The following is a 14,195-nucleotide window of genomic DNA, read 5'->3' as shown; positions in this document are numbered from 1 at the left end:
CCGGGTCTCGTTCTCCGGCTATTTGCCAGGAGAAACAAAAACATACCAAAAAAACCTCTGGCGCAGTGGCGACAGAAGCCTCTCTTGCGATATTTTGTGCGAGCGTTTGATGCAGGGAAGGGGGAGAGGAGGGGAGGTCGCTGGAGTTGACCTGCACCCCACCTCTTCCGCTCCCCAGAGTCCAGCTCTCACCTGGTGCCCCCTGCCCCGAAGTCCGGCGGCCGGGACCTTCTTCCTCAGTGGCCCCTGCCCGGCCGTGAGGCCGGGGGCAAGGGAGCGGGCCCGGCAGGCAGCATCTTCCCTCCCAGGCTGAGACGCCGGCGGGGCCGTTACCATGGAGACTGCCGAGGCCGCCCCAGCCTGAGAAGTAGCCGGCCGCCCAGCGCCCGGAGGAGGGCAGTCTGTTGCCAGAGAGCCGGCGCCCTGCTAGCCAGACCTATAGGGTCATCGGACTGACCCCAAAATAAGCAAAGAAGGAACTGGGAAAGGAGGGGGATAGAAAGTGAAAGGGGTCTTCGCCAGGTTGCTAGTCGCCACGGCAACGGCAAAAGGCTTTGTGCCCGACTGGAAAAGTCAAGTGCAGAGCCCCCAGGGCTCGGCTGGCAGCTGCTTGGGGGCGCGTCCTCGCTAGGCCGGGCCCGGCAGGGCCGTGACTCAGCCGGCCGAGACCTGGGCAACTGCAGCTCCGCAGACCACGGTGCAGCCGGGCCTCGGCTTCCGCTTTCCGGGTTTTGCTGAGAAGATGGCTCCGCCCCCGCCCGGGGCCTTCCAGCCGAGCCTCCGCAGGGCTCCTGAACGAGGAGCTAGGGAGATACACCGAGATCTCGGCCCAGAGCAGCTGCTCAAGATCACCGTTCAGGTCACTTGCTCGGAAATGACTTTCCCAGACATCGATCTAAAGGAGGTCGGTCCCGATATTCCAATAGTTCCCCGTTCATTTCTTTGCGACCCTCTTCTTTCCTTGTGATTTTATAGGGTTTTAGTGCTTCGTTATTTACTACCCGGTCGTCCTCAATGGGCTGTGGGCTCCATGAGGTGAGAGACGGGGGTCTGGCACGAGCCCGGCACATAGGTTCCCAATCTTTGCTGAATGAAAGAATGTTGTCAAGAATTTACGCCGTCCTGAGACGAAGGGCCTGGCGGGCTGTGGCTGATTCCCCGCCTCGCTCCTCCCTCCGCTGCTCTAGGACTTAAGCTTTCTAGGTGCTCAAGGGTAAAGGAAGAGGAGGCCGAGGCTTCCGGCAGCTCGGGGCCCTTTCCCCAAATACCGGAGCGGAGGGGAGCGGCAGGAAGAACTGTTTCTAGGTTAATTCAAGCAGGCTGATAGAGGCCAGGGAAAAGGGACGGTTGCGACCGCTAATGAATATTTAAGGGTACGTTAATAAGGTTTTAAGCTGCTTCCCTGCTTTTTTTCTTTTGGCCATTAATGGAACACTGACCCCTAACGGCCATTCTCACCTCAACTGAAGCAATGTCCTTGCTAGCCCAGCACGCAGCGTTTGAGTCAGTTGAAGCTGCGATGATGAGACCACTTCAGCAAGCCTTCTAAGGAGTGCAGTTCTAAATGATTTACATCATTATTTTTGATTATCTATCAAATCGATATAAAGGCGTAAGTTACCCCCGTTTTGAGGAAAGTCGACTAAGATAAAAATAACACCCATAGAACTAATTTATTTCACCCGGGCTTGATTTTTCATTTTAATGAATAGCACTACTCAGTTTTATTTATGTATTTATTTTTGGTCTTTTGGGGGCCGCACCCACAGCATATGAAGGTTCCCAGGCTAGGGGTCAAATCGGAGCTACAGCTGCCGGCCAACGCCAGAGCCACAGCAAGGCCAGGTCCGAGCGGCGTCTTACACCACAGCTCACAGCAACACCAGATCCTTAACCCACTGAACGAGGCCAGGCATCGAACCTGCAGCCTCTAGTTCCTAGCCAGACTCGTTTCCAATGCACCATGACGGGAACTCCAGGCTTGATTTCTATATTGCACACATTGGCAGTGGTTTTCTTTCTGCTTTTGTTCTGACAGGTTCTCCTTCCCTAGAGCTAAACATGACACTTCTGTTGGGTTTCCAAACAAACGGCTGCCTTAAAAAAAACAAAAAAAACAAAAACTGGAAAATGTCCATTTTTGCTTTAAGACGTAAATTACACTAAATAGGAAAATTTTACTTCATTGCTTAGCACACAAATAGGCTTTGAGGGGAGTTCCTAGAACAGAAACCAGGTAAGACACACTAGAGAAGAGTGGTAAACAGCAAATCTTATTTCAGGACCCCCTTTACAAATGTAGGGCTCTCACTGAACAAAGCATAGGCTTTGAACCCAGAACTGCATTCACATCCCTGCTCCCACTGACAAACTGTGTGACCTTATGCAATTTATTCAACATAACAAGCCTGTGTTCTTACTTGTATTGTTAATTTCCTACTCAAGGCTGTGAGGATTAAATGAGGTAATACTCTGATATAAAATGCCTGGCCCACAGCAGTTACTTAAAACTGTTTGCTTCCTTTTCCTTTCCTAATCCTAAGTAAGGGCTATCAGTGTTTAGGACAGGTAGGTTAATTATAGAGAAGTTCACACAAAAACTGATGAGGAAAAAAATACACTGGGTTATGTCAATACATCAATGACATCTGAAACATCTATAAATCACCTTCATTAACTAACATTGCGTGCCTATACCTTCAAAAATGCCGGCATCCCAGGAGTTCCCATTGTGGCTCAGCAGGTTAAGACCCTGACTAGTATCCATGAGGATGTGGGTTTGTTTCCTGGCTTGATTAATTAGTTAAGGATTGGTGGCTGTGGAGGCCAGCAGCTGCAGCTCCAATTCTACACCTAGCCTAGGAATGTCCACATGCCACAGATGCGGCCCTAAAAAAAAAAAGAAAAAAAGAAATGAAAGGAAAAATAATTAGCTCCCCAGAACAAAAATCTAAGATTTTTCTCTCATAAGTATAAATCAATTTATGCAGCAAGAGGCATAACTGCCACAAATGCCAAGTATAGTTTTTCTTCTTCTCCCAAACTGCCTCTTGATGTGGATTGAAATTTTCTCCAGGTATCTGTGACGTTGTCTTTAGGACAGAAAAGTCACAAGAGTTTCTAAAACACTACAAAACAACACACAACACAGAAGGAAGGGATAAATATTTAAGAAACAGGTACCCCGTACCTGGAATTCACATGTGCTATTCATTTCGTCATGAAACATCAGTAAAGGACAAATCAGACTTTGTTTATTAAAAAAATACTTTACAGGAAAAAAAAAAAAACCTCTATGCATTCCATTGTCCTATTTTACAAAGAAATAGCTTAACAATTTAACACACTTAGACAGCTACAAAAAAGCACTGTGTTAAAAGGATTATTATTCACACAAATTTAGATTTAAGACTATTCATTAAAAACTTTTTTAAAACACTCATTAATGTCAATAAACAAACTAAGGCCACAAAACGCAAATAGTCCGCCAGGCAAATTATACATTTCATCTATATGCAAAGACCTCTTAGATAAATTAAAGCCACAGGAAAAAAAGTCTTAGCTGCCAATCAAAATGGAGTTTAGTCACAGAAAACACTATTACATGAAAATTTACAACATGTGATAGTAGTACATAAGTATTTCTTTAGAGAGAATTGAAAAGTGCTATATTAAGAGACAGTGGTCTCAACTACATGCACAAGTGGATCCTAAAAGATGTATGGAGAAAATGGAAGGCCATAATATTTATGGAGAGATACTTGCTTTTAAAGCAACAAACTTTCAGGATGAGGATAGGTCCCTTTGTGCTAAAGAAAAAATATGTCTTGTACATTTCCTCTATTTACTGCATGACCAATAAATACAGCTACAACCTATTTTTAAAAAAATAATTTTTAGCAGAAATATGAACCTCTGCATGTACTAGTGAAAGGTTCTTTTTTAAAACTTGTAGCAATGATAAAACAGATTTATTAGACACAAACTCAATTATTCTAAAGGAATAAATGCAAATAAATTTTTAATGGCAAATATAGATGAAAATAAATGATCTAATAATGAACTAATATTAATCAAAAATATATGCACTAAGGGCTTTTTTTTTTGTCTTGTTCCTAAATTAGCTTTCATTCTAGACAATATTTATAGAGGGAAAAGCAATAAGCAAAAGTTTCTCCAGTCATTAAGCATGAACTTTATGCCTATTAAGACTGATGCAAGATGATGTTAAGACGTATTTTCCTAAGGTTCAGTAAATAATTTTAAAAGCTCCTTTTCCCTACAAGAGCTTGTAATATTAGTCAACTTATTCCACCTGTCTCTTAGGGGAAATGGGCACCTTTCAAAAGTCTTTAATTCAAAATAATAAACTATCAGTGAAATAAATTCTAAGTACTAATAAGCAAATTAAATGTACAGTTAAGCCTAGGAATTCATTTTTAAAGAGTTAAAACTTTGGAGGGGAAAACAAATACATAGTTTTTATTAGTATTGCTTTATGAATTTGGGATACCTCTTTGAATCATAATCCTACTCCTGACATATCTTGGTAATTACAGAATGACTCCTGGGGCAGGGGGAAGACTTTTCTCCTGATTGACGAATACCTTAAAATCCTTCTAGTGACTAAGTTAGGAATACTCATTTACTGAGCCCTTCCCATGAGCACATTTAAAAATATCCCTCTGCTCCACAAAATACTAAAACTTATAGCCACATTCTGCAAATAATCTCAAAGAGTTGGCACAACGGATAATATACTAAAAAGGAAGATCAGTTTAAATTTCAGCTACAACTTCACTGCCATCACTACTTTACAAATCAGAAGACGCCAGATTGCTCCATGCCTCACTCCACCAAATAATTTAATGATTTTAGAAAAGTTGCAATCATTGGTATCACTAAACTAGGATACAGCTTTAAAGCAGTAAATAACTCAAAACTTGCGCTTTTATATTCATCAGTCTTTAAAGCATGCTATTAAAATCTAATACTCACATAGGACATTCAGAGTTTCCAAATACATTACTAGCTAAATGTTTCTCTCTCCGTTCTACTGCAATTCTAACATACAATGAATTAGTACATGATTTTAAACATTTTTATCTCTTTTAATATGTTTATACTGGAGTTGAGGGTAGAATGTTTTATAAAAAGAAAATGGGGATTTGCTTTTGATTGTAGGTCTTTGCAGATCCGCTGGTTCCTGAGTGATTATACACAGTGCTGGCTGTCAGGAGACAGTCTCCTTGTTTATTAACAATGACCAGCTTAGATGACAGATGGCATCTGCTGGATGGCAAGTGGGAGATGGGGAAATCGGATCTTGGAAGACAAGAAAAAAATAAAAAGTTTTTGCTTTAACAACCACCTTGTTCTTCATGATTATTTTAAAAAGCAAATGTTGCCTGAGAAGAATTTTACTTTGCACAGCCTAGTAAAGCTCTATGAAATTCTTCTGGACAGAAAAACAAAAACAAAAATAACCAAACCCACATACTTTGTGATTAACACCCCCCCCCCAAAAAATAACCCAAAAAAACACCCTCAAAGGCAGGTCCCTTAAAAACTAGTCTTCATAAGCTAGAATTTACCCTAAAATTTATACCCAAGATTTTAAAACACCCCTGCAATAATCACATTACTTTTCATACCATTCTAATTACCTTATTTACAAAGATAACTAAAACCAACATCACTTCCAATTCATAAATGGTTTACATTGAAACGTTTCTCTATTTGTCTTCATCCTTTGTAACAGAGAATACATACATATACATATATATAAGGAATAATACAGATTCTAACTAATCACTGCAGTATTTGCTGATGGTTACTTTTCTATCGTTTACACAGTGACCTCTATACTTTGCTAATATGCATTTAACTACACAACAATATTGCACAAAGTAATATTTATATAAGATTTAACCTATTTCAGAATATTTGAGAAAATTCATATTTGATATTTCAAAAGATGCAGCTAAGTTTTCATGGTGACAGACATAATAAAGCAGCATCTTTTTTTTTGCCTATGTTAATGTAAATATTCCAAATCTCACCCTCCAGGAAAGAAAAAAAAAAAAAAATCTCCAAATTGCACTATAACCAGGTAGATATAAGAATCTGGTCTTAGGTGTGGGGAGTACTCTTCCTTTAATAAACAAAAGGCCTACTGTATTATTAACTAAGAGAAAGTGAAATGTGTATCACATTAACATTCTAAAATAATAGAAAGTTAAGACTACACTAGCTATATGAACCGTGCCTGTTTGAAAAAAATTGTTAAATACTCAGGCACTAATAAGGATTAGGCTACCTGAAACTAGGATGAAGTTTAGTGCCATATTCTTTATTAGACAGTAGCAACACAGAGTAATAATAAATAAACCCAAGTATTCACCAGTTGAAACTGTGAATTGAAGTATCTCAACAGATCTTTACCATGAAGAAGTTGATGTCAGGTGACAAAAATAGTTTTTCCTAAGTTTCATGCACAAAATATGGCAGCCTCATCAGAAAGATATCATTCTCTAAGTTTGATACTCATGATCAGTTTAGGAAGCAAAAGTATCCACACAAAATGTGAGGAAGTTGGGAAGCAGAACAACAGAGTATCATGTCAACATTATCTCTTTTACCCAAAATATCTTCCATAGTTACCATGTATTCTAGAAGAGATTAATGAATCATGGATAATGAATGACCAAGGACTATTCATCTTTAGATATTTTTAATCGAAATATCCACTGGGCTTTAAATAACAGATACAAAAAAAGAGTTTGGATCAGAAAGTGCTGTGCTTTCTCTTTTGTTAAAGAAACCAAAGAGTCACTGAATTCCTTAGAAACTACCTGTTCTTTATGGTTGCAACTAAGTAACTGACAAGCCCATGTATAAGATGCAGGAAAGTCTCCTTCCTGCAACCTATGTATGCCATTTTAACTGTAGAAATTGGATCTGTGCCATAAAAGCACCAGTACTAAACCATAAATCTGATCTTCTATCATAAAAACAGCAAATATGGCAAGAGACAGGGCAAGATAAATTTAAAGGAAGTGAATAATTTACCAAATAAGAATCTGTTATTCCAGAGAATCCTCATTTTGATTTGAAGAAGAGATTGAATTGTTACCTCACACCTTAAAACAGAAAGTAGCAGCAGACCCACTATTACATACTGTACTAACGGGATAAGATACAACTCTTAACTTTGCATAATCTGTGTAAAAAAGATATGCTTGACATTTGTGGAATGTCATTTCTCTTTATAGAATTATAGGCAAGATTTCTCCAATAAAACTTAACTTAAGCCAGTTATAAAACTATAACTTCACATCAAAATTTAAAAAAGTTAAAAAATGTGTTTGAATATGTACATATCACACAGGAGTGCTTGAATGTTCCTGTAGATTGTGTTGCTGGTCAGAGTCCAGTCTACTTTCCACCTTTAAAACTGGAAGAGGCTGAGTCATCTGATCTTGCTGTAGATTAAGTTCAGATGAAGGTGGGAAGGACGATGAAGCAGTTGTCAAAAGCTGCATCTCTGTGCATGTTTCTTCAGATTCAGTTTTTATCCTCACACACTGGGAGTCAACTTCTAATTCTCGCTTTCCATTTAAATCACAGTCCGTGCTAGAACTGCTTTCTGTGTTTTGAGACGCTTCCACAACCGGGTGGTACTGTTTCAGCCTTATATGCCAGGCTAAGCTGCACACTGCTGACACTGTTTTGAACTGATGAATGACATTTCTAGGGATGAAGTAGATATCGTTGTCACATAGCTGAATTCTAGCATAACGAATGCCTTCCCGCCTCATTTGGTTTAGTTTCGCTTCATCCACCCACTGTACACACTGAAAAGAGGACAAAAGTTTTATTACAATAAAATATGTAATGATTCTGTCAAATAACATTAGCACAGGAAAAACAGGAGGGTCAAATTAAAGCTAAGCAATATTAAATGACACAATTTTCTAAAATTTCCTATAATTCTGGAGACTCATTTTTCCTCATATTTTACTACATTTTTTTTTGGTTTGGTTTTTTTTTTTTTTTTTTTTTTTTGGTCTTTTGTCTTTTCTATGGCCGCACATCCATGGCATGTGGAGGTTTCCAGGCTAGGGGTCGAATCAGAGCTATAGCTGCCAGCCTACACCACAGCCACAGCAACGCAGGATCTGAGCGGCATCTGCAACCTATACCACAGCTCACGGCATCGCTGGATCCTTAACCCACTGAGCAAGGCCAGGGATTGAACCCGCAACCTCATGGTTCCTAGTTGGATTCGTTAACCACTGAGCCATGAAGAGAACTCCTTACTACTTTTCTGGTAACAAAGTACAAGTTAAAGTTCCGATGGCTGAGGGAATCATTTAAATAAGTATTTCAATACTCATTTGCAGCTAAATATCAATATTCTCTACCACACATAAGGGCAACAATTATCTGTGCCTTTGGTGTTTTTCAACTTCTTCAGGTGAGGGCACGCAGTGCAGTGGGCTTAAACAGCTGAGCCTGCTCGTGGCCAGAACAGAGCATCCTGCACCCTCTGACCATCCCAGGCCCAAGACTGGCATCCCAAAGATTTCCTAAGCATTCTGCTTAGGAAGATCTTTTAATGATTTTCAACATCCTCCACAAACAGCCTTTAATAGTAATAAAATTAAATTCACTATCCCATGTATCCTACTATAAGATAAAACGCAAAATTTAATGGGTACACACCTACTTCCAAAATCTCAAAGAGTAATAAAAAAATAAAAGTTATTACCTGGGAAACTGGAGGTTCATGAAGGTCTAACTGAAGTCTCTGTACAACATCAGTAAAATCCTCAGCATGAAAACAAATCACATCTTTGGTTATGCGAGGTTGGTCACTCCTAAGATTAATAATATTAAGCTTTAGAAACAAGCATCTCATAATGGAAAATGATGAGAAATTTCAATCTTCCTGTTGCTGGAAATGCTACACTAGCCCAGAAATAGATACAAAGCAGTTCCTAAGGCAAAGTATACATTTGTTTCTTTAATGAACTTTAAAAAAATTAAACATCAATAAAGCTGGTTTTTTTTAAGGTGAAAATTAGCTGTTATAAAACTAAAACAGGAGTTCCCATTGTGGTGCAGTGGTAATGAATGCATTTGCATCCCCTAATCACTTTTCCCACTATCTCCATGCCACCCTATGATGACATCACCAGGATGGAAAGAAATGGAGAACAGGTCTCAGCCACACAAACATAACACCTTCCAGTTTTCAAAGTAATTATAAAGGGCTTGAAGGCATAAATATGAAAAAACAAAAGTAAAATAGTTTCTAAATATGTTCTGAGCCTTGTTTAAAACAGGGTCCCAACCAAGTACACAAGGTACTAACCTCTGAAAAACAGTACATAGTGTCTCCAAAAATTAAAAATAGAATTACCACATGATCTAGCAATTCTATATCTGGGTATATATCCTAAAGAATGAAAGCACAGACATGAAGAGATATTTGTTCACAGCAGCCAAAAGGTGATGAAAGCAATCCAAGTGCCCACTGACAGATACACAGATAAACAAATGTGGCATATACATAAAAGAGAATACTATTCAGCCTTAAAAAAAAAAAGGACATTATGATACACAGTACAATATGGATGAACTTTAGGGATATCCTGCTAACTGAAATAAATCAATCACAAAAAGACAATGACTGTTTGATTCTACTTATATGAGGTATTTAAAGTAGTCAAATCCATAGAAACAAAGTCAAATGACGGTTACTAGGAACTGGGGGTGGGTGGCGGAGAGGAGAAAAGGGAGTTAATGTTTAATGGGTATAAAGTTAGAGTTTTCCAAGATGAAAAAGTCCTAAAGATCTGTTTTACAACAATGTGAACATAATTAACACTACTGAAATGTACACTTAAAAAATGGTTAAGATTTTAATTTTAATTTTGTTATGTACATTTTACCACAACTTTTTAAAAACTGTCCCCTACCATTCAAACCGAGGCTACATTTTCTTAAGACAACATTAACCAATCTTGCAGCTAAGTTCCATTAACTTACCATTCACCAAACTGTACAGCTTTCAAAACCCCAACAGCAGCCGTACTCTGCCAGTCAAACCCCTGACCTACATGATCAGCATGAGCTCTTGTCCTATCTTCAAAGAGGACTTCACGGGGTTCACTGGTCCGAGGTAGGTACTGGAGATTTTTAATTTCATTCATTGATCTGCAGTTGATTTGGTTTGAAGTAAAGGGGGGAAAAGTATTAATAGCAATAAGGCAAAAACTATGTTAAAATACTAAGTTTTAAACAAGATGAGGGCTGAGAAGGTTCATGATTTTAATCACTAACATTAACATGTTAGGAGTTCCCATCGTGGCTCAGTGGTTAACGAATCCGACTAGGAACCATGAGGTCTCGGGCTCAATCCCTGGCCTTGCTCAGTGGGTTAAGTGAGCTGTGGTGTAGGTCGCAGACACGGCTCGGACCTGGCACTGCTATGGCTCTGGCGTAGGCTGGCGGCTGCAGCTCTGATTAGACCCCTAGCCTGGGAACCTCCACATGCCCGCATGTGCGGCCCTAGAAAAGGCAAAAAGACCAAAAAAAAAGCTGAAACTTTGATTTGGCTCAAATATAGTAGTATTTGAATAGAGAAAATTTAGTTGTCTAGCAACAGAAAATACAATTCAAAGTTCAAAGCTGTATGTTTCTTTACGCTGAGTCATTTTTAACCCTCAAAACATTCTTAACTTTCAAAACATCCTACTAGACTTAACTCAAGATGGCAAACTGGTCACCTACATGATCTTCTTCCACACGAAAATGAAACTAATGTGGGAGGACTGGAGGAGAGCAGTGGGGGAATGAATGGGAGTACAGATGAAACAGAATTGGCTGTGAATTGCTAATACTGAATACATGGGAGTTTATTGTATTATCTTCTGCTCTTTTAATATGCTCAAACCCTTCTAAATAGAATAAAGGTGATAGTAAAGAAATGAATATAAAGCAACAAAAGAAATGAATCAGTGAGTGAAAGAACAATATCAACACATTTCTGGAAGATGAAAAACGATTACAAGTGTCTTGGACTAATGAACCTAAGCATAGAAAGTCGTAGGTCTAGACCACACGAGGAGAGATTGGCAGCTAAAAAGGCTAGTATAATGATAATAACAGAAATGAAGAAAGACTGAGAAAGGGACAAATAAAGTGAAATTCTGCAAACAAACTTGTCACCTGCCACGCTGGTGGCAGTAATTTGGACGTTCAGCCATTTACTGTCATGGAAAAGACTGTGGGTGACTCACCTGCATCCATCTCTCATCTCAATCTCTCTGAAAGTCTCTGATCTTTATTAGGAATCTGCTCCTACCCTATATGGAACCTCATTCACAAGCTCCAAAAGTAGATCCTGATAAGTTCTGGGATATTATGCCAAGCTTATTCCCTTTGTTAGTGACTGACTTAGAAAAGAGGACGAACAGATTCTGGCTAGCAGTACAAGAGGATATCTGCTCAGAAGAATTCTGATAAGCTTCCGAGCACCTAAGAAAGAAGTAAAAGGTCTCTTCCACTATTAGATATAACAAAATCCAGATGTGATACCTAGAACTACTACAGCCATCCAGCAACCATAAAGGAAGCCACCATGAATACAAAGCCTAGGTAGGCAAAGAGAATGACAGGAGAGAAAAGAACAAGCCTTTGTTCATTAATGACAGCACTCTATGGTGCCTAGAGTCAACCTCTCTGAACTTCTTGATATACTAAATAATATTTTATGAGTCAGTATGAATCAGTCTTGTTGCTTTTAACCAAAAGCATCCTGATAAACTTTCAGCCAAAAAAGCCCCCTGCATGTTCTTCTCTGAACACATTAAACTTACCATATGAATAGAACTAATGTAATCCTCTAGCATTTGGACATATCTTTAATGTCTACTTCTATGTCTGTTAACTATAAAAAGAAAGCTATTGACAAGCCTCACTGAAATATAAATACATCAACCAAGAATCACCAGATATGTGGAAGATAACTTGTAACAACCTGACCAAAATAAACAATGCTGAAATGTTAATTTTGTCGGAAGAAAATTCCAGCCCCAAAACTGAAAGCAAAAAGATAAGCAATAAGACACATGAGGATAATCAAACTGGAAGATCCATTATTCAACCAACAGTAGTTTCTAAAAGAAATAACACAGAAAATGAAGAGGTTAGTGAAACAAATAAGCAAGAAAAATTCCTAGAAGTTAAGAGACATGAATCTTTTTTTTTAAATTTTTTTGTCTTTTTAGGGCTGAACCTGAGGCATACGGAAGTTCCCAGGCTAGGGGTCTAATTGGAGCTGCAGCTGCCAGCCTACACCACAGCCACAGCAACGCCAGATCTGAGCCGCGTCTGCAACCTACACCACAGCTCACGGCAAAACCAGATCCTTAACCCACTGAGTGGGGCCAGGGACAGAACCTGAGTCCTCACAGATACTAGATGGGTTTGGTACCGCTGAGCCACAAGGGAAACTTCAAGAGACATGAATTTTTAAGAGAAAATAGGTTACTTACAAAAGAACAAAAATTACACTGGCATTAAGACTTTTCATAAATAGGAGCTCCCACTGTGGTACAACAGGATCAGCAGCATCTTGGGGGCACTGGGACTTGGGTTCAATCCCCAGGGCAGCACAGTGGGTTAGGGATCCAGCATTGCCACAGCTGCAACTTAGGGTGAGACTATGGCTCCGATCTGATTCCCTGGCCCAGGAGCTCCATATGTCGCAGGGGGGCCAAAAATGAAAAAAAAAAAGAAAGACTTCTCATAAACTCATAAACAATATTAGATACCAGGAGTTCCCGTCGTGGCACAGCAGAAACGAATCTGACTAGGAACCATGAGGTTGCGGGTTCGATCCCTGGCCTCGCTCAGTGGGTTAAGGATCCAGCGTTGCAGTGACAAGAGCTGTAGTGTAGGCCGCAGACAAGGCTCAGACCCCACATTGCTGTGGCTGTGGTGTAGGCCAGCAGCTGTAGCTCTGACTGGACCCCTAGCCTGGGAACCTCCATATACCATGGGTGTGGCCCTAAAAAGCAAAAGCAAAAGCAAAAAAAAGAAAAAAATATATATATATTAGATACCAGAGGACACTGGGACAATGCCAAAAATTCTACAGGAAATATACCTTCTGGACTCCAGCTAAACTATCAACCATATTTAATGAGATAAAAAGAAACTTTCATACATACTTGACTCAATACCTTCCTTTTCTTAGACTATGAGTATGTAATCAAATAAGAAAAAGAAATAAACCCAGGAAAAAGAGAAACCTTAGGCTAAAGCAGAAGAGCATTAAATAGGAAGTTCTACATAGTAACTGTGAAATAAGCTTTTCACACTGAGCTAAGAAAACACAGAGCTCCAAATATTTCCAAGTAAAAAGTGCTATGTTATAACAGATAGTATGATTAAAATTCTGGATTTTCAAGGGTATGATAAAAGCAAAGAATGCAATATAACTACCAATACTCTCCTTGACAGCCATAATCATAGAGAACATCAGTGTGATTCTAAAAAAAGCAATCTATCTTAAGCAACAAAGAAAACAAAAGAAATCAGGGATATGGTTAAGAAAAATCTATGTACCCCCTCAAAAAAAAAGAGCACTCAGAAACTACAGAAGAAATGGAACAATTTTTAAAAAATTTACACAATCCAAATACGAAACACATTAAAATGTGGCAGGATTTTCAGTATCTAAGAAATATAGAAAAGAAAGATCCTTTTTTTACATTATTCATTTGAATGAAAAATAAACCACTGGAACCTTAAATGAGTTTTAGCCTACTAGTTGGGTCTGTTTTACATTTTTTACCTATCCATAATATTTAAAATACCCCCTCCAAAAAAAAGGACTTCATGGCTCAGTGGTTCGTGAACCTGACTAGTAACCATGAGGACATGGCTTTGATCTCTGGCCCCGCTCAGTGGGTTAAGGATCCTGTGTTGCTGTGGCTGTGGCATAGGCCAGCAGCTGTAGCTTGGACTGGACCCCTAGCCTGGGAACCTCCATACGCCACAGCTGAGGCCCTAAAAAGACAAAAAAAAATTTAAAATACCATTTACTGGCTTTCAAATTTTAGAATACACTTATTGACAAAGCATATAAAGCCCAATTATGGTTTTAAAGCAGAATATGA

General features: G+C 39.2%; 2 protein-coding genes and 1 long non-coding RNA gene across 14 annotated transcripts in view; 1 reads left to right on the top strand and 2 right to left on the bottom strand.

Moving 5' to 3' along the window:
- PHTF1 (putative homeodomain transcription factor 1) overlaps positions 1–1,172 on the bottom strand; it is a 77,062-nt gene extending 75,890 nt beyond the window's left edge. For 8 of the 12 annotated variants that reach the window (XM_021090723.1, XM_021090726.1, XM_021090725.1 and 5 more), the window contains exon 1: positions 193–1,172. The gene's annotated coding sequence lies outside the window, so the exon portion shown is untranslated. The remainder of the gene's footprint in view (positions 1–192) is intronic. The other 4 variants (XM_021090729.1, XM_021090732.1, XM_021090731.1 and 1 more) reach the window with 4 other exon arrangements.
- On the top strand, positions 379–5,367 carry LOC110260434. The gene is made up of 2 exons (XR_002343727.1): positions 379–904; positions 5,185–5,367. It is a non-coding gene; the product is annotated as an uncharacterized LOC110260434 (long non-coding RNA).
- The window catches only part of RSBN1 (round spermatid basic protein 1), a 48,020-nt gene continuing 37,057 nt past the window's right edge, over positions 3,233–14,195 (bottom strand). The window contains exons 5-7 of the mRNA XM_021090720.1: positions 10,057–10,224; positions 8,774–8,882; positions 3,233–7,856 (exon numbers count right to left, since the gene is read on the bottom strand). Coding sequence (XP_020946379.1) covers positions 7,383–7,856; positions 8,774–8,882; positions 10,057–10,224 — 751 coding nt within the window. The 3' untranslated portion in view covers positions 3,233–7,382. The remainder of the gene's footprint in view (positions 7,857–8,773; positions 8,883–10,056; positions 10,225–14,195) is intronic.

This window comes from Sus scrofa, chromosome 4 (genome assembly GCF_000003025.6).
Source record: "Sus scrofa isolate TJ Tabasco breed Duroc chromosome 4, Sscrofa11.1, whole genome shotgun sequence".
In the NCBI taxonomy this organism is placed as follows: Eukaryota; Metazoa; Chordata; class Mammalia; order Artiodactyla; family Suidae; genus Sus; species Sus scrofa.
This window is presented reverse-complemented; position numbering and strand designations above follow the sequence as displayed.